The sequence below is a fragment of the Lithobates pipiens genome, unplaced genomic scaffold (genome assembly GCF_037356315.1).
Source record: "Lithobates pipiens isolate NorthernLeopardFrog02 unplaced genomic scaffold, aLitPip1_a1.2 Scaffold_1, whole genome shotgun sequence".
NCBI classification, from domain to species: Eukaryota; Metazoa; Chordata; class Amphibia; order Anura; family Ranidae; genus Lithobates; species Lithobates pipiens.
This window is the reverse complement of record NW_027507685.1, coordinates 221,950,689-221,970,398: the sequence shown is the minus strand read 5'-3', so window position 1 is coordinate 221,970,398 and position 19,710 is coordinate 221,950,689. Positions and strand designations below refer to the sequence as shown.

The following is a 19,710-nucleotide window of genomic DNA, read 5'->3' as shown; positions in this document are numbered from 1 at the left end:
TATTAAAAAAAAAAGGAAATACGTGTGGCCCCCAGGCCCTATATACTCAGAACAGCAGTATACAGGCGGTGCAAACAAGACAGGGACTGTGTAGGTTTGTTGTGTTAAGTAGAATCATTTTGTAATTATCACCCCCGTATAATTTGTTTTGCTGTCTGTCTTTTTTTCATCTCACTTCCTGTTGTCTCCTTCAGTTTGCAAGTAGGAGACATTTGTAAGCTGGATGTTTGAAAGTAGGGGCCTGCCCTATATGCTCTGCAGAAATGGCGGAACAAGGTGTTGGTGTTGCCACAACATTGTAAGCCCTCAAAGTCACTCTTGGTGGGCGCTGGAGCGCCCTGCTGTGAACGATTATATCAAGAATTGTAATTACATGCCATTGTTGAGCAGTGGTAGAAAAATTGGGCCTTTGGTGGTTGTGGTGCTGGTGCCACAACACTATGTAACTGCATGCATAGTCTTAGCCCCCAAGTGCATAACCTTACATTTATCTACATTAAACCTCAATATCCACTTAGTTGCCCAATCAGACAGAGCATTGAGGTCGGCTTGTAAATTGGAGACATCCTGTAAGGACATTATTCCACTGCATAGTTTTGTGTCATCTGTAAAGACACAAATGGTACTTTTAATCTCAGGCCCTATATCATTTATAAAGGTATTAAAAAGGTATTAACACTCACAGTTAATCCCGGTGGGCACAGGAACGGGCCCTGCTGTGAAATATTATATCAAAAATTGTAATTAAACACCCCTGTTAAACAAGGGCTGAAAAATTGGGCCTTAGGCGCTGGTGCTGGTGCCACGACACTGCAACCTCTCCCATATACTCTAGTTGTGGTGCAGGAATGAGCCCTGCTGCAAAGCATTGCATCAAAAATTGTAATAAAATGCCCCTGTTTGCTGAAAAATTGGGCTGGTGGCATCACCCAGAACCAAAAATGTTCTTCCAACATATCCGCGGAGGAGGAAGAGGATAGACAATCAACATAACAGGATAGTCACTCAGCATCAGCATAGGCAGTCTTGAAGGGATGTGATATTTCAAAAAAAATTATTCGGTTACATCAGCTTGAGGTGCTTGGTAGCTGTGGGTGATCCAAGACTGATTCATCTTGATGAAGGTCAGTCGATCAACTCAGTCGGTGGACAGGCGCACTCTGTGATCGGTAACAAAGCCACCAGCAGCACTGAAGGTGTGTTCCGAAAGAACGCTGGATGCAGGACAGGCCAGTAGCTCAATTGTATACTGTGCAAGCTCTGGCCAGTGATCCATCCTCGAGACCCAGTAAGCCAGAGGATTTTCGGTGGGAAAGGTGTCCAAGTCTGACCTTGCCCCTAGGTATTCCTGCACCATGTAAATCAGACGCTGGCGATGGTTGCTGGAACCGATCATACCTTGGGGCTGCGGACTAAAAAATTGTCTGAACGCATCGGTCAGACGGCCACCTTCTCCACCGCTCCTTCTGACCGATGCCTCAGCAACACGTTGTCCAGGATCAGGAGTTTGTAACCTCCCAGTCTCTGGGAACGCTTTGCACAGACCTTTCTGCAAGGCCTCCCGGAGATGTCTCATCCTCTGCTCCCTCTGCGATGGCAATATAAGGTCGGCAACCTTACCCTTGTACCGTGGATCAAGGAGAGTGGCTCGTCCTCGTCCTCGTCGTCCTCCTCCAGAGGCAAGGAAGTCCTCGTCTTCCTGCCTCTGTTCGGCCTCAAGTGTGCTGTCCATTATTCCACGCAGCGTATGCTCCAAGAGGTGGACAAGAGGTAGTGTCACTGATGCATGCACTGTCACTGCTCACCATCCTTGTGGCCTCCTCAAACGGTGACAGGACAGTGCATGCATCCCTGATCATGCCCCAATGGCGTGGTGAGAAAAAACCGAGCTCCTCTCACCCTGTCCTGGTGCCGTAGTCAACAGGTACTCATTGATGGCCCTCTGCTGCGTGTGCAGCCGCTGCAGCATGGCCAACGTTGAGTTCTACCTGGTGGGCATGTCACATATAAGGTGGTTCTTGGGCAGGTTCAACTCCTTTTGGAGCTCAGCCAGCCGAGCACAGGCATTAAATGATCGGCGGAAATGCACACAGACTTTCCTGGCCTCCTTCAGGACATCCTGTAAGCCCGGGTACCTGCCCAAGAACCGCTGCAACCACCAAGTTAAGGATGTGAGCCACATAGGGCACATGGGTCAGTTGTCCCTGTCGGAGGGCGGAGAGGAGGTTGGTGTCATTGTCGCAAAGCACCATTCCTGGCTTAAGCTGGCGTGGCATCAACCACCTCTCGGCCTGCCCCTGCAGAGCTGACAAAACATCTGCCCCAGTGCGGCTCTTGTCCCCCAAACAAACCAGCGCAAGTACGGCATGGCATCGTTTTGCCCGCGTAGCCCCTGGAACACCTACGGAGCACCGCTGGTTCTGAGGACAGAGCACTGGAAGAGGCCATGGAGGAAGAAGAAGAGGAGGGGGTGGAGGAGAGAGGTGTGTCACAACCAATAGTAGCATTTTGGAGGCATGGTGGCCGAACAACCTCCAACACTACTGCACCTTGTCCTGCATCCTTTCCAGCTGCCAGAAGAGTGACCCAATGGGCCGTGAAAGACAGGTAACGTCCCTGTCCATGCCTGCTGGACCATGAGTCAGCGGTAATATGCACCTTACCGCTGACCGTCCTGTCCAGCGAGGCAAGGACATTGCCTTCCACATGCTGGTAGAGAGCCGGAATCGCCTTCCGTGAGAAAAAGTGGCGTTTGGGGACCTGCCACTGAGGAACCGCACATTGTACAAACTCACGGAAGGGGGCAGAATCTACCAATTGAAAAGGTAGCAGTTGAAATGCTAGAAATTTAGCCAAGCTAGCATTCAACCGCTGGGCATGTGGATGGATGGGAGTGAACTTCTTTCGGCGGTCCAGCAGCTGGGGCAGGGACATTTGCCCGCTATAATCGGACATGGGTGTACTGCTAGCAGAGTGCCTGGAAGCACTTGGCTGTGACACACCTAACTCTACACCTTCATTCCTCTCAGAGCAGGTTTCAGAGAGGACTGAAGGTCTAGTGGGGTTGGAGATCCCAGCTGATGAGCAGCAAGGAGAGGTCTGCTTTGTTCGTTGGTGTGGGTCTTTGAGGTACGCTTGCCAACGAGCTGCATGGCAGGTCAACATATGTCTGGTCAAGCATGTGGTTCCCAAGCGGCTGATGTTTTGGCCACGCGAGATACGCTTGAGACATATGTTGCAAATAGCAGCGGTGCGATCTGATGCACTCGTCTCAAAAGAGGCCCACACCAAAGAACTTTTAGAATAACGCGCAGAGGCAGCGCCCTGCACAGGGGGAGCTCTGCGGTGTGATTCAGTCAGTGTGCTGCCCCTAAGCTGGCCCCCGCAGGGCATCCTGCCTCGTAGGACATGTGCCTCCTCCTCCTCATCTCTCCTACCAGGCACCCATGTGGAGTCAGTGCCCTCATCATCCCCTCCCTCTTCATCGCTGGAGCAAACCTGGCAGTATGCTGCAGCTTGTGGAACATGACTGCCAGATTGCTGTCCTTCTTGAGCATCCCCTCTCTCTGCGCTCACGCTACTGCCTTCCTCTAGCTGAGTATCATCATCAGAGCCTACAAAACACTGGGCATCCTCCTGGAGCATGTACCCAACACTGTGCTCAAAGAGTTCAGGAGACTCCTCAGGAGGATGTGGTGGGTCTAGGGAAGGAGTCACTGATGATGACATTGAGAGGAGAGAAGACGATGCGTTGGCAGCTGCTTTGCTAGTACCCTGAGACTGGGTGAGAGAGGATGAGGAGGATGAAGAGGGCTTGGTCATCCAGTCTACCAAGTCTTCGGCATGTTGCGGCTCAACATATCCAGCTGCCGAAAAGAAGGACAAGTGTGTCCCATGGCCACGTGCTGATGATGACGATGCACCACGTCCACGACCAGCACTGTTGTCTCTAGACACAGAGCCTGCTTGTCATCTTTTATCGGCTCGCGCTTGTCTGCCTCTCCTTGCTGGCCTTCCAGACATGGTAATGGCCTGAAGGGAGATGGGAAAACCAGCAATTGGGTAGTGTATATTGGGCTGGAGGCACACACAACACCCACTCCTGCAGATGGCAGATGGCTCAATTAGAGAAGAGCTATGTAGGTGGATATAACGGTGTATTCTGCGGTCAGGGCATGCAGACAGCACGCACAATCTCCTACAACTGACTGCAAGCTCTATTTAAAAAGAGCAAGATAGCTAGCTATATAGGTGGATATAATGGTGTATACTCCACTACAGAAGAGCAAGAACGCAAAATCGGCTGATAACGAACGGTGTATACTGTGTTGAAGGTACACAGAACACCCACTAACTCCTACAGATGCCAACACACTACACAAGGCTGCTGCGCTGGCGGCCTTATATAGTGTGGGGCGTGTACTACACAGCCTGAGCTATGATTGGCCACAGGCATTCTGCCTGTGGCCAATCATGGCTCTCCTCGCTGCCGGCGCTGTGATTGGCCAAGCATGCGGGGTCACAGTGCATGCTTGGCCAATCATGAGCCAGCAATGCACTGCGATGGCACAGTGCATTGTGGGCCGTGAGCGCCACATGAATTTGGTGCGAACGGCCCATAACGTTCGATATTCGAACGGGCGAACAGCCGATGTTCGACTCGAACACGAAGCTCATCCCTAATTACCGCTGACTCATGGTCCAACAGGCATGGACAAGGATGTTACCTATCTTTCACGTTGCATTGGGTAACTGTGCTGGCAGCTGGGAAAGATGCAGGTCAAGGTGCAGTAGTGTTTTGAAGTTGTTCCACCACCACGCCTCCAAAATGCTACTACTGGTAATTCTGACACACCTCTCTCCTCCACTCCCTCCTCTTCTTCTTCCTCCATGGCCTCTTCCTGTGCTTTGTCCTCAGAACCAGTGGTGCTCCATAGGCGTTCAAGGGGCTATGCAAGTACACAGGCAGAAAGATGCCATGCGGTGCTTGAGCTGGTGTGCCTGGAGGACAAGAGCCGCACTGGGGCAGAGATTCTGTCAGCTCTGCAGGGGCAGGCTCAGAGGTGGTTGATGCCACACCAGCTTAAGCCAGGAATGGTGGTTTGTGACAATAGCACCAACCTCCTCTCCACACTCCAACAGGGACACTTCAGCCATGTTCCCTATTTGGCTCACATGGTTAATTTGGTGGTACGGCGGTTCTTGGGTAGGTACCCAGGCATACAGGATGTCCTGTGGAAGGCCAGGAAAGTCTGTGTGCATTTTCGCCGGTCATATAATGGCAGTGGCTGGCTAACTTTCAAAAGGAATTTAACTTGCCCAAGAACCGCCTAATCTGCGATATGCCCACCAGGTGGAACTAAACATTGGTCATGCTACAGCAGCTACACAAGCAGCAGAGTCCTGTCCTGTCACCATTTGAGGAGGCCACGAGGATGGTGAACAGTGCATGCATCAGTGACACTGTCCCTGTTGTCCACCTGTTTGGAGCACACGCTGCATGGAATAATTAACAGGGCACTTGAGGCAGAACAGAGGGAGGAAGATGAGAACTTCCTCATCTCCCAAGGTCCTCTTTATCCAGACAATGTTCCTGCTGGCCCGCCAATCACACAAGAAGAGCACGTGGAGGAGGAGGATTGTGTCAGCATGGAGGTGGAGCCTAGCACTCAGCATCAGCAGCAGTCTTTAAGGGATTATTTACAGTCCCAAGAAACCCATGGACTTGTACATGGCTGGGAGGAGGTGGCTGTGGATCAGGTCTTCCTTAGTGACCCAGAGGACTCCGGACCAAATGCCTCAGCAAACCTATGCTGCATGGCCTCCCTGTTCCTGCAAAGCCTGCAGAAGGATCTTTGTATTTGTGGTATCAAGGAGGGGGATCATTACCATCTGGCATCTCTCCTTGATCCACGTTACAGGGGTAAGGTTGAGGACCTTATCTTGCCATCGCAGAGGGAGCAGAGGATGAAACATCTTTGGGAGGCCTTGCAGAAAGGTTTGTGCAACGTGTTCCCAGAGCCTGGGAGGTTACAAATTCCTGGTCCTGGACAACGTGTTGCTGAGGCTTCGGTCAGTCACAGAAGGAGCGGCGGAGAAGGTGGCCGCCTTACCCATGCGTTTAGACAATTTTTTAGTCCGCAGCCCCAAGGTCTGATCGGTTCCAGATTGGTTCTGGGCGCCGCCACCACTGGCTAAGGCCCAATTTTTCAGCCCCTGTTTACCAAGGGCGTGTAATTACAATTTTTGATGCAATATTTTGCAGGAGGTTTCTTTGCTGAGTTCAACTACAGTATCGGGGATGGGTTGCAGTGTTGTGGCACCAGTGCCTAAAGCCCAATTTTTCTGCCCCTGTTCAACAGGGACATGTAATTGCATCAAAAATTGTAATATTTTGCAGCAGGGCTCATTCCTGTGCTCCAACTAGAGTATCTGTGAGGGGTTGCAGTGTTGTGGCAACACCACCAAAGGCCCAATTTTTATGCCACTGTTCAACAGGTGCATGCAATTAGAATTCTTGATATAATAGTTCACAGCAGGGCGTTCCAGCGCCCACCAAGAGTAACTGTGAGGGCTTACAGTGTTGTGGCAACACCAACACCTGAGGCCCAAATTTCTGCAGAGTATATAGGGCAGGCCCCTACTTTTCAAACATCCAACTTACAAACGCCTCCTACTTGCAAACAGAAGGAGACAACAGGAAGTGAGATGAAATTTACCTCTAGGAAGTGAAATTCTCTCCTGTAAGAGTTGATATGGGAAAAAACATGTCTCCTCTTCACTGATGCTTTATCACCAATCCTTGTTTCACTAAAACCCCCAAATTTTGAAAAAACATTTGTCATTGGGACAGAAAGTGAGGTGAAATCTTCTGAAGAGTTGCACAGACAGCAAAAGAAATGTTACAGGGATGATAACCCTTGCCTATGTTTTCCAAAAAGCTTAAAAATTGATTTTTTTGGCTGGAGCTACACTTTAAAAACGTACCAGTTCAAAATTACAGATTCTACTTAACAACAAACCTACAGTCCCTGTCTTGTTTGCACCGCCTGTATACTGCTGTTCAGAGTATATAGGGCCTGGGGGCCCCACGCCTTTTCTTTTTTAATTTGGGTGTGGGGTTCTGTTTAATATCCATACAAGGCTCAAAGGGGCTGGTAATACATAGTTACATAGTAGGTGAGGTTGAAAAAAAGACCATCAAGTCCAACCTATGTGTGTGATTATATGTCAGTATTACATTGTATATCCCTGTATGTTGTGGTCATTCAGGTGCTTATCTAATAGTTTCTTGAAACTATCAATGCTCCTCGTTGAGACCACCGCCTGTGGAAGGGAATTCCACATCCCTGCTGCTCTTACAGTAATGAACCCTCTACATAGTTTAGGGTTAAACCTCTTTTCTTATTTTAATGAGTGGCCACGGGTCTTGTTAAACTGGACTGGGGGGGGGGGGGGGGGGTACCCATGCCATTTTTCTCAATGATTTTCATCCATATTACCGGGACCAGACATTACGTAAAAGCTGCAAGCAGTTTTGAATTACTTTTTTCCTTAATAAGGGGGCCCTCAGATTCCAGCACTAATGTGAATTAGTATGGGGTACATCTTACCCCTACCCATTCACCTGGGGAAAAAAAATGTGTAAAAAAAAAAATGTGTAAAAAAAAAAAAAAAAAACACAAGACAGGTTTTTAAAGTAATTTATTAGGCAGCTCTGACTTCTCCACGCTCTCCGGTGTTTTTTTTATTGACACTTTTTTTCCCCAGGTGAATGGGTAGGAGTACAATATACCCCATACTCACTCACATAGGGTGGGGGCAGGGATCTGGGGGCCCCCTTATTAAAGGGAGCTTCTGGATTCCAATGAGCCCACCGCCTGCAGACCCTGACAACATGGGGACAAGGTGCTCTGGGTTGGGGGGCCCCAGGGTGCCCCTCTGCCACAAAGCACCCACCCCCCCCATGTTGAGGGCATGTGGCCTGGTATGGTTCAGGAGGGGGGTGCTCGCTCATCCCCACCCCTCTCCCTCTTCCTGACCAGCCAGGCTGCGTGCTCGGATAAGGGTCTGGTATGGATTTTGGGGGGGACCTCCGCACCGTTTTTTCAGCATAGGGGGTTCCCCTTAAAAACCATACCAGACCCAAGGGCCTGGTATCCTCCTGGAGGGGGAACCCATGCCGGCTTTTTATTTAAAATTTGGCGAGTCCCCCCTCAAGATCATCAGAGCACAAGTCGCATGCCAAAGTCGGATCATGCAAGACAGCGATCCGAATTCAATGATAGTCAATAGGCTGACGTACGATCAAAGTCGGACCAAAGTAGTACAGGGAGCATTTTCAAAGTCGGACCGACTTGTGTCTTACCAGTTAGGAAAGGAATCATTGATTTTCACAGGTCATGCGACATGAGCTCCCAATGTTGGAGCGTTTGTGGTACCAGTGTGAACCCGGCCTGTTCCAGTATGACTGTGCCCCTGTGCACAAAGCCAGCTCCATAAACACATGGTTTGGTGAGTTAGGTGCCAGACTGGGTTCACACGCCAGATGGCCGTGGATTGCACAGGAATGCTGTCCATTCCTGTTCTCCATTTCAGAGACCAATTAAATCTTTGCCTGAATTCGACCCTGAAACTGAGCAAAAGACGCAGAGTTTCTGTGCAAGCCACTCCACAGTCACCCCAGAGATATGTGAACCATCTCCATAGAGAGCAGGTCACAATCTCCTGTCATGCAAATTTGATGCAGAGAAACCCACATCCAATTCGCATAGATGTGAACCCAGCTTCAAGGAACTTTAGAAGCATGCACCTCTGTGCAGTCTGATCTCACCTCTGCTAAAGTTCCTGCCTTCTTTCATCATGAAAACAGAGTCCTGCTGTGATGAGTGCATGGAAATGTGATTTTATTTTTGCCAGTTATTTAGAATAACATTGCATGACAAAATGTTTTGTGCAGAAATCAGCCATGTTTAATATAATGGGAGTATTCCTTTAAATAGCTGTCAATCTTGGTTTTAGACAGCAGTCTTTGACGATGTGCTTCTTTCTCTGCATTTACAATGTTTCATGGATTGAAAGCTTTAATTCAGGTATATAAGTTCATTCTTTACAACTTTCTCTATCCAGTCCATAGAATGGACAATTTCAGCATGGAAGTCCCGGGAGGCGGATGGAACTGGAGTTTTCCTTTTATATCCCTCACAGCTGACCACTGTTCCCCAGCTAATGACCCCCACCTGTACAGGAGACAAGGAGAGAGAGCTTACAGAAGGGTGGACCTTGGGCTGGCCATACATTATACAATTTTCTTGTACAGTTTTCTTTTAGATTTAAGGCCGGGTTCACACCTATGCGAATTAGATGCGGCTTTCTCTGCATCCAATTCGCATAGGAGGAGAATGTGACTGGCTTCCCATGGAGCCGGTTCACATATATATATATATGCGGCTGCGGAGTGCACTGCATAGGAATGCTGTGCGTCTTTGGCTCAGTTTCAGGGCGTCATTCAGGCAAAGATTCGGCCCTGATTGTCCCTGAAAAGGGGAACAGGGACGCACAGCACTCCTGTGCGACCCGCAGTTGGTTCCAGTGTGAACCGAGCCTAAAAAAAAAAAATGAGGTCAAACCTAAACACTTTCAATTTGTAAGCAATGAGGCGGGCCCTTGCACTACATATTTTAAAGTAAATCTAAAGGTAATTCAATAAGAAAATGGTATAATGTATGGCCAGCTTTAGAAAGTGTCATGCATTTTCAGTGAACACTTCATTTTTCATTATTAAAGAGCAACTTCAACTGGTTTGAATGAAGATTGTAAGGTGCATGTGTGGGTCCTGTACTGTGTGACCTCATCAGTGATATCTGGCTTGATTGGGGAAAGGTTGAGTATAAGCCTGGCAGAGAGATTGGCAGCACAGAAAGAAAGAATGCTGCACCAAAGCTGCTATTCTACTTTAAATTCATGTGCTTTTTTTTTTTATTACACGAAATTCAATTTGATTTGCTAAATTGTAATAAAAATAAGCTTGCTAAACTGAAGCAGTATATAGCACGTGGTCTATGCCTAAAGACATTCAAATTGTGATGCCTGGAGTCCAGCTTAAAAAAAGAAAAAGGAAAATCACAACAAAATTGCAGGAAAAACACATCGCATGCTTTTCTACAGCTTCTCCATTGAAGTCTTTTGACCCAAAAAAGCGTCATTTTGCATTTAAAAAGTCCCTGATCCTTTCCAAAAATGCATTGATGTGAATGTGTTCCATAGGAACCCATGTTAAAAATATTGTCCCGTGTTTCTCCAAAAAGCATAAAAAAAAAGCATTGGTGTGAATGGAGCCTTTGTCCTGTTCTGGGCTGACAACACACAGCATTTTTGTGGGCCGAGTGGTGTCAGCCCTGCCTAGTGTCTTTTGCTAAATTACGCAATGACTTCTACTCTCCAATATGCATAACAGGAGTCTCCAAACTTGGGCCAAATCCAGCCCATTACAAGATTTTAGAGGGGACTCTGATGAGGACCAGGATATAGCCCCTGTTCACATCTAAGTGATTTGACATGCGTTTTGACAGGTCAAATCGGAGCCTATTGCCGGCAATCGGAACATCCCAATGAAAGCCGTGTTCAGTGTGCACGAGAGCTTAAAGTGGATTAAAAACCTGAATTTTTATTTTTTTTTGTCTGGCACAACAGAGTACGGGATTTCAGATCAGCTGTGTCCAGTCTTGCCACAAAGTTAATCCAGCTCTGAGCAATCCTTATATCTTTGTTCAGTGAAATAAAATGGACAAACTTGGAAAACTGTCTGTTCTTCCCCCTTGCTGTGATTGATAGGTGATTTACATATCTCGTGCACTAGCCTAAGACATGCATTATTTTTTAATTCCTACCCCCACTCCTTTCCTCAGCAGCTCTGCAAGGACTGGCTGATCCACACGTCAGCATGATTTGGCATGCTGAAGTCATGTGGAGACTTTTCTGGGTTTTGACTGGATGTTAGTGATCATAGCAGAAGTTCAGTGTAAGAAACACACAGGAGAAAATGCATGTTGATAAGGGGAGTGTAGAGGTGGATGGGGAGTCTACTGACATCACGACTCCACCCACTGAGCCCTGGAAAACAGACCCACCCACAGAATCTGCATTTTTTTGGGTCTCACAGCAGACAGAGGGGAGACATTTAACAGATAAGTATACATGCAGGGGGCATGTATATCCTTCTAGACAACCAATATTGCAGTAGTTTAGAAAGGATGAGAGTGGGTTTACATCTAGTTTAAGGAGGAACTCTGATGGGCTTTGATGGGGACTCTGACTCAAGTTTATTTGGAAATTCTTTGCTGTGTTTTACTGAAGCTTTTTTCTGTTGTCCTAAATCATATCACGCTGAGTAGCACAACTTATTCATTGAGATTTGAATCCTTAATTTATAAAAGTATTTGTTTTCAGCCCATAATATTCGGGAAATAAGAGATGTGGGCCTCATACTGAGGTTTGCAGACCCCTGCTCTAGAACATAATGGACAATCATTCTGTAATCCAACATTAGAACTAGAAGAGCTGTGGGAAATAACGCAGTAAGTATGCAGAGGACACACGACAGGTCTAAACTTCTGTCAAGAACAATGCATCTATTTTTGCACTTCTCAAACAGATAAAACAAAATTCTTCCAATGGTATATTTAATTGAGCAAAAATGAACAAATAGAAGTTCATTGTAAGCCCTTGTACACACAGTCAGACATTCTGATGGAAAATGTCCGATCGGACCGTGTTGTCTGATAATCTGACCGTGTGTGGGCTTCATCTGTCCAACCAAAAAAGTTTGAGAGCTGGATATAAACATTTTCCGACAACATGATCCGATTGGACTTTGTCCGATCGTTTGTAGAGAATTCCGATCGGACAAAGTGCCACGCATGCTCAGATCAAATTCCTAGACCAAAGCTATTGGCTACTAGCCTGAACATAGTCCCGTCATAAGTAAAAAACGTCATTGCGTTCCGAACGATCAGATTTTCCGACAACTTTGTCCGACTGTGTGTATGCAACACCAGTTTCGGACAAAATCCATCTGAAAAAATTAGACAAATTTTTTTGTCGGAATGTCCAAACCATGTGTACAAGGGCTTAGAGTTTACCTACACTTTAGGAATCGTGTGAAAAAAATGGAAAAAAACCCACACCTTTGACGTACTGTGGCAATATAATATATGCGTTGCATGTGATCACTTATACGGCGTATGTGTGCCCACATTTAAAAACATGTATATATGTATTAGTGCCGTGATGCTCTCTTAAAAATTATAATTAAATAGATAAGTGCATAGAAAAAGCTCAAAAAAAGCAAGGGAATAAATTAAAGTGATACTAAAGTCAACAAAATGTATTTAAAAAAACAAAATACATACCTGCTCTGTGTAATGATTTTGCACAGAGCAGCCCTGAACCTCCTCTTCTTGTGTACCCCTGTGACGCTCCTGGCTCCTCCCCCCCCCCCCCCTTGTCAAGGGCCTCCATAGTAAGCACCTTGTTATGGGGACACTCCTGCATGCTCGTTCCCAAGCCACATTCTGTATATCTATAGACACACAGAGCATGGCTCAGTCCTGTCCCCCGCTCGCTCCTCACTGGCTGTGATTGACAGCAGCAGATGCCATTGGCTTCCATGGCTGTCTCTGAGCCAAGGAGAAGGCAAAGTGCCGGGAGAGCTACTGCTCTCGTGCACATCACTGGATCGAGATCAGGCTCAGGTAAGTATAAGGAGGGAGGGCGGGGGGGGGGGGGGGGGTTGCACACAGGTTTTTTACCTTCATGGATAGAATGCATGAAGGTAAAAAAAAAAAAGTCAGCCTTTAGTACCACTTAAAATCCACTGCACATATATAACTCAATATTCCTACCCCTTAAATGTTCAACATTTTGTCATGTTACAACCGAAAACGTAAATGTATTTTATTGAGATTTTATGTGATAGATCAATACAAAGTGACACAAGTGTGAAGTGGAAGGAAAATGATAAATGGTTTTGACATTTTTTTTTACAAATAAATATGTAAAAAGTGTGGCATGCATTTGTTTCCAGCCCCCTTTACTCTGATACCCCTAACTAAAATCTGGTGGAACCAATTACAGTCAGAAGTTACCTAATTAGTAAATAGAGTCCACCTGTGTGTAATTTAATCTCAGTATAAATACAACTGTTGTGTGAAGCCTTCATATTTTTGTTAGAGAACATTAGTGAACAAACAGCATCATGAAGTTCAAGGAACACACTAGACATGTCAGGGGTAAAGTTGAGGAGAAATTTAAAGCAGGATTGGGTTATAAAAACATATTCCAAGCTTTGAACATCTCACGGATCAGTGTTCAATGCATAATTGGGAAATGGAAAGAGTATGGCACAACTGCAAACCTACCAAGATATGGCCATCAGCCTAAAGTGAGAGGCCGGGCAAGGAGAGCATTAATCAGAAAAGCAGCCAAGAGTCCCATGGTAACTCTGAAGGAGCTGCAGTGATCCACAGCTCAGGTGGGATAATCTGTCCACAGGCAGGGCCGCTGATAAGCCAGTACAGCTGACCCTGTTGTACCGGGCCCAGCCAGCAGGGGGGGCCCGAGCAATCTTAACAGCATTTAGAATAATAAAAAAAAAAGAAAAAAAGTCTGACTGCACAGGGCTGACCGAGGGAGGAGGAGAGCATCACCGCAGGAGCCTGGATCTCAGATAACACAGGGGTCTATGGATAAGAGAAGAGGGGACGTGTATTCCTATCAGCACCCGGGCCTCCCTCCCCCCTCCTCGGGAAGGACAGAACACCGGAGCTCTCCTCAAGGCAAGATAACAGGTGACAGATTGCATTCTTCTCCTGTGATCCCCGTTCTGCCTCTGTACAAATCTGTGCTGTAAACTTGCCCTGCACCTCAGCAGGACAGGTCTGGTGGAAGTGAAAGCTAAATTCATGAATATGTTAGGAAAATAATGGGACTTTTCAGGGACTACACACAGATGCATTTCACAAAATCATTCTTTTAATATAGTTGTATGTTGAATATATTTATATAGCACCTGAAAAGTCCCAGTATATTCCTAACATATTCATAAAGTTGAGTATTAACAGCAAAGAAAGTGTATACATATATATAATAAAGCCCATCTCCAGGAAATGAGATAAAGTCCAACCTTGCAGTGTGTGGAGAGAGGGGGGGGGGGGGGGGATAGACTCTTTCACTTACCTGTTTCCATGCTCCAGCCAGCTGCAGAGCCCTCTTCCTCCACCAAACCTCATCACATCGCAGGGGGGCTGAAGTGTGAGCAACTGGGCTTAGGTGTCTGTTTGTGAAGCAGTGATCAGCAGTGATCCAGAGGATCGCCGCTGATCACAGCCCATAAACAGTTTATGAACCAGAGATAATCGGGGGGGGAGAAGTGTTTGAATATGTTCTCCCGCCAATTATCTCCACACTGAGAATCCTCATTGAATGACACAGTAACGGTCACTTTATGAAGCTGCGATCTCAGCGTTTCACTGGCGATCTGTGTCAGAATTCACATTCCCCGATTCACCAGCTCAGAGGTGGAGAACCGGGGAGTGAAGAGAGAATGTGGGGGGATCTGAGGGGGAAAGAGGAAGATGATTAACTTCCTTATGCCTCGTTCAGACCCCCCAACACTGTAACCATGTCCCCCTGTCATATTTATATATAATGTGTGTGTATATATATAATGTTTGTGTATATACATGTATATATTATGTAGGGGGACTCTTTATTTTACTAACATTAATCACACCGTGTGTCAGTGTATTGAGCTGTGATAATTTATCACTGCTTAATAAATTGACATCTCTGTGTATTGGTGAATTTCTAATACTGTAATCTTGTAAAGTCTCACGAGATTCCAGTATTAGGGGCCGTTCTCCAGTGTTAGAAGCGTTTGTAGATCGCTTCACTCCTCCAAGGGTGAAGCGATCTACTCCGCTTTATAAACTGACATACAGAGGAGAAAGATCTCCTCTGTGAATGCCGGAGAATGAAGTAGTGAATAGATTTCACTGCTTCATAAAAGGACACCATAGTCAGTAAAACATACACAAGCGCTGTAGGGAACCATTCAGCGCTGGAAGAAACCAGCTAAAGCAAGAAGTTGGGTAAAGCTGGGTACACACACATCAAAATTCAGTTTAGCAGTAATCGGACAAATTTTGATCTATGTGTAGCCCTCCGTGTTAGAAGCCAATCATTATACCACCTTGGTATATTCATATGCCATCCCACATACTGACTCCTACCACCTTTGATCACTTCAAATCACTGAAGTGGTCATTGTGGTTAGAGTGTTCCTTTAATATCTCTCAGAAAAAGTTAACCTCTGTATACTGATTCCATTTCATTTGATCATCCTCTAGTTGTGTTAAATTGGTGGGGGGTGCTGTCTGTATACCCTAGCCTCTCGGTATAGGGGCGGGGCCAGGGATGTGGCTAAAGGGGGCCCCATCAGGTAGGCTGTACGGGGCCCCATGATTTCTATCAGCAGCCCTGTCCACAGGACAACCCATAATCGTGTACTCCACAAATCTGGCCTTTATGGAAGAGTGGCAAAAAGCCTTTGTTGAAAAAAAGCCATAAGATGTCCCATTTCAGTTTGTGAGAAGCCATGTGGGGGACACAGCAAACATGTGAAAGAAGGTGCTCTGGTCAGATGAGATCAAAATTTAACTTTTTGGCCTAAAAACAAAATGCTGTGTTTGGCGGAAGACCAATACTGCACATCACCCTGAACACACCATCCCCACCATGAAACATGGTGGTGGCAGCATCATGTTGTGGGATAGGGAAGCTGGTTAGTGTTGATGGGAAGATGGATGGAGCCAAATACAGGGCAATCTTAGAAGAAACCCTGTTATGTGGCGCACACACGAGCGGAATGTCTGACAGAAAAAGTCAGACGGGAGCTTTTCATCGTACATTTCGATCATGTGTATGCCCCATTACGTTGAAAATTCTGGCGGACCTAGTATTGGAACATGTTCTAAATATTTCTGACGGAACCAATTCCTACCGGGAAAACCACTCATCTGTATGCTGTTCCGACGGACCAAAAACGATGCATGCTCTGAAGCAAGTACGAGATGGAAGCGTTCGGTGTGGTAAAACTAGCGTTCATAATGGAGCTAGCACATTCCTCACACAGCAAATTCTGTGATCTTTTAATGCACTGCATTCTTTTCTTCTTTATAATGCTAGAAGAATGAAGTTGTTTTGCTACTCATATTCACACAGAGATCTCACAAACTTATTTCTTGATTATTTCTCCTGTTCTCATGAATAATCTTTTAATTTTTGAAAGCCTGATCTCCATAATAATGTTTACAATTATTTTTTATAGACATCTTTTATTTGTTTTATTTCATCAAGATCTCCTTTTTTTTGGATTATTGAAGATTTTCTAGCGATCTCCATATATAATTTTATTTTTTAGTGTCAAGTTACCACAATAACATTATCTTGTATTTTTTATTAACCTCAAGGAGGTTGGTGTCCCTTGTCAATTTGACATTGTCTTTTAGAAATGTACCTGCCTACTCACAAACTGTCCTTTTTGTAGAAAAACACATAGGCAAGTATTTACAGAAAATAAGATCTCTATTTATTCTGGGTAACAAAATAAAGAGGAAGGCAACGCTGGAGAAACTTTTGGAATTTGCGAAGCCTTCTGGCCCCCAGAGTACACATCAAGTCTGTGGAAAAGAAAAAATTGTTAGCTTGAGGAGTCCATATAATTTGGAGCACAATTTGGTCCAGGAATCCCAGAGATTAGGACCAGCAGCAGATGACATATCTGTCCCCAGGCTGTGGTACTACACCAGCCTGCGTCTTCTGTCAGACCAGACTGAAGCCAAGTTATCACTTTCTTCTCTTCTCTGCAGGCTTCCCTCCATGCTTCCCTGCAGCCTTCCCTGCACCCCTCCCTGCAGCCTTCCTTGAAGGCTGTGGCTCTGGTGGTGAACTTGTGGCAGGAGGAGGATGGGCGATCTCACATACGTAGCTGTTCTCAGTCAGCTGGCCCCCTCAACCCCTTTAGGGCGTAACCAATAATTCTCTCACAAAGGAGGCGTTGGCCCTCCTCCAATTTAAGCAATCTAGTGGCTAGATAGCAGCCATAGGCCTATTCAGCGTTGGGGGGCTTCTGAGGACATCACTTGCTTCCCTAATGAAGCCCAGTGCTGCCTCCTCAGTCATCATCCCCTTCCTGGGCCTTTTGGTTGTAAGGCAGAGGGGAGGCACCTGGGATTGGGTGAGGTTCCTACTGGGCCCGGCCTCCTCCTGGCTGCCACTGGGCCCGGCCTCCTCCTGGCTGCCACTGGGCACGGCCTCCTCCTGGCTGCCACTGGGCACGGCCTCCTCCTGGCTGCCACTGGGCACGGCCTCCTCCTGGCTGCCACTGGGCACGGCCTCCTCCTGGCTGCCACTGGGCACGGCCTCCTGGCTGCCACTGGGCACGGCCTCCTCCTGGCTGCCACTGGGCATGGCTTCCTCCTGGCTGCCACTTTATAGACACTCCTCAATTGATATGTATACATCACTTTGTTTTAAATCATTAATTTATCAATTATAACATCTAGTTAACATCTTTAATATTAGGACAATAAATAGGTATACAAATAACATACCTGACTCCAGCTGGGCACATCCACTTCTTACAGGATGGAAGGCCCAGGTTGTTCCTCATCAGCCTCTGCTGGGGTGGAGGGAAGGCTGCAGGCAAGGGTAGAAAGTGATTCCCTGGCTTCAGTCTGGTCATCCAGAAAACGCAGTTTGTTGAAGTACCACAGCTTGGGGGACATACACTTGCGCTGCTGATGCTCCTGCTCTGAGTGATTTCTGGATCTTATTATGCTCCTTCTTATACATGTTCCTCAAGAACCCAATTTTCTTTTCCAAGAACACAATGGTTGCATCGGCAACCTAAGTTTTCACTAATTCCAGAAGTTTCACCAGCGTTGACCTCCTAGCTTGTTTATTATAATATAAGCTGTGTTTCACCTCCCACAAATTCCGCATCTCCCTGTACTTGTCAATGAAACTTGCCATAAATGCTGGGTCCTTAAAGTGATTCATATTTTCTGTCAGACAATACATAAGGCAAAAACACTAATATCAGCCTAAACTCTCAATCTTATCCCAATATAGGCCTCAATCTTGAAGCAGTATAGGCCACTGATGTCCCAAAGTGAAGATGTTACCTTCGTTAGAACGATCGCCCTCCTTCCTCAGCACACTGAATGTAATACGGCACACACGTGTTACTTTATATACACTGCGCATGCGTTGCGTACGTCACCCACCCCTGACGTTCTTTCTAGTGTATTCCCCACCCCTTCTCTTCGACGCGCAGTAGGAGCAACATGGCGGAGACACATCAGGTGTTTGTTATTAATAATAATTCCACGAGGAGGAAAGCCAGGAGGCTGAAACGTTCCGATCCCAGAGGCGAAGATTTAGGGCCTCAAATGTGTCCTTTGGTGAGATAGTAGAGATGGTGGACATCTTGAGGAGGAACAAATATGATGGCAAGAATTGACCATACACCAACATGAATGTGAGAAAGGACAAAATCATGATGAAAGTTGTGAAGAGTCTGCACACAAATTTTTGGGTACGATGATCAAAGGAGCTAATAAGGAAACGCTGGTCAGACCTGAAACTATGGGAGCTGGATCAGTACAGAAGGATCAAGGAAGTGCTTAGAAAAATAAATAGTTGTCGTGTGTTCCGATTATTATTATTACTTGTGTGCTGCACCATGTTATTTTATTTACTGTAGGACATTTTAAAGCGGGATTCCACCCTAAAGTGGAACCTCCACTGATCGGATCCCCCCCCCCTCCGGTGTCACAATTGACACCTTTCAGGGGGGAGGGGGGTGGAGATACCTGTCAAAGACAGGTATTTACACCCACTTCCGGGCATAGACTCCCGTGGGAGTCTACGCCATTTCCTGCCCTGCCGCGCTGTCTGCTGGGACACACACGGGTCCCAGTGACAGCGCGGAGATTTCCTATTGCGCGGCGCAACTCGGGCATGCGCAGTAGGGAACCGGGAAGTGAAGCCGATTCGCTTCACTTCCTGATTCCCTCAGCTAGAATGGTGGCGGCAGCAGCCGAGGGCCGAGCGATCGATCGGCCTCGGCTGCTGGCATCGCTGGAACCCGGGACATGAGAGTGTCCATTTATTAAAAGTCAGCAGCTGTAGTATTTATAGCTGCTGGCTTTTAATATTTTTTTTTTTGGTGGAATCCCTCTTTAAAATGGTAACTTTCAGGTTAGTGTGCACAGTAAATCGGTCGTATGAAACATTGTTTGCTCATTAAATATGATGTTTTGGGCAGATACAGGTTAGATGCATTTGGTCATGCCTAAATATCTGTGTGCTAAAGTATACCTTTTTTTTCATCCTCAGAGGACCAGAGACTCTGAGACCACTACTCAACAGAGGACACCAGGAACCCCCCAACTGACTAACTAAATGAAATTTTCTTGAATAACAAATGAAGAACATGATTGACGTGTTGGGGAGAATTTAACAGATCTTTAAAATGCAACCATTTTAATAATTGTTATAAAAACACAATTTTTTGTAATTAGTAAAAGGCAAATTTTGAAGATGCACACAGTGTCAACATGTGTTATCTGCCATCCCAGGAGATCA

The 19,710-nt window shown here is 46.4% G+C and overlaps 1 protein-coding gene across 1 annotated transcript in view; it reads right to left on the bottom strand.

The window, feature by feature from the left end:
• Positions 1-8,889: 8,889 nt before the first annotated feature.
• The window catches only part of LOC143983497 (complement factor B-like), a 129,107-nt gene continuing 118,286 nt past the window's right edge, over positions 8,890-19,710 (bottom strand). The window contains exon 18 of the mRNA XM_077483258.1: positions 8,890-9,239. Within this exon, the coding sequence (XP_077339384.1) occupies positions 9,084-9,239 (156 nt within the window). The 3' untranslated portion in view covers positions 8,890-9,083. The remainder of the gene's footprint in view (positions 9,240-19,710) is intronic.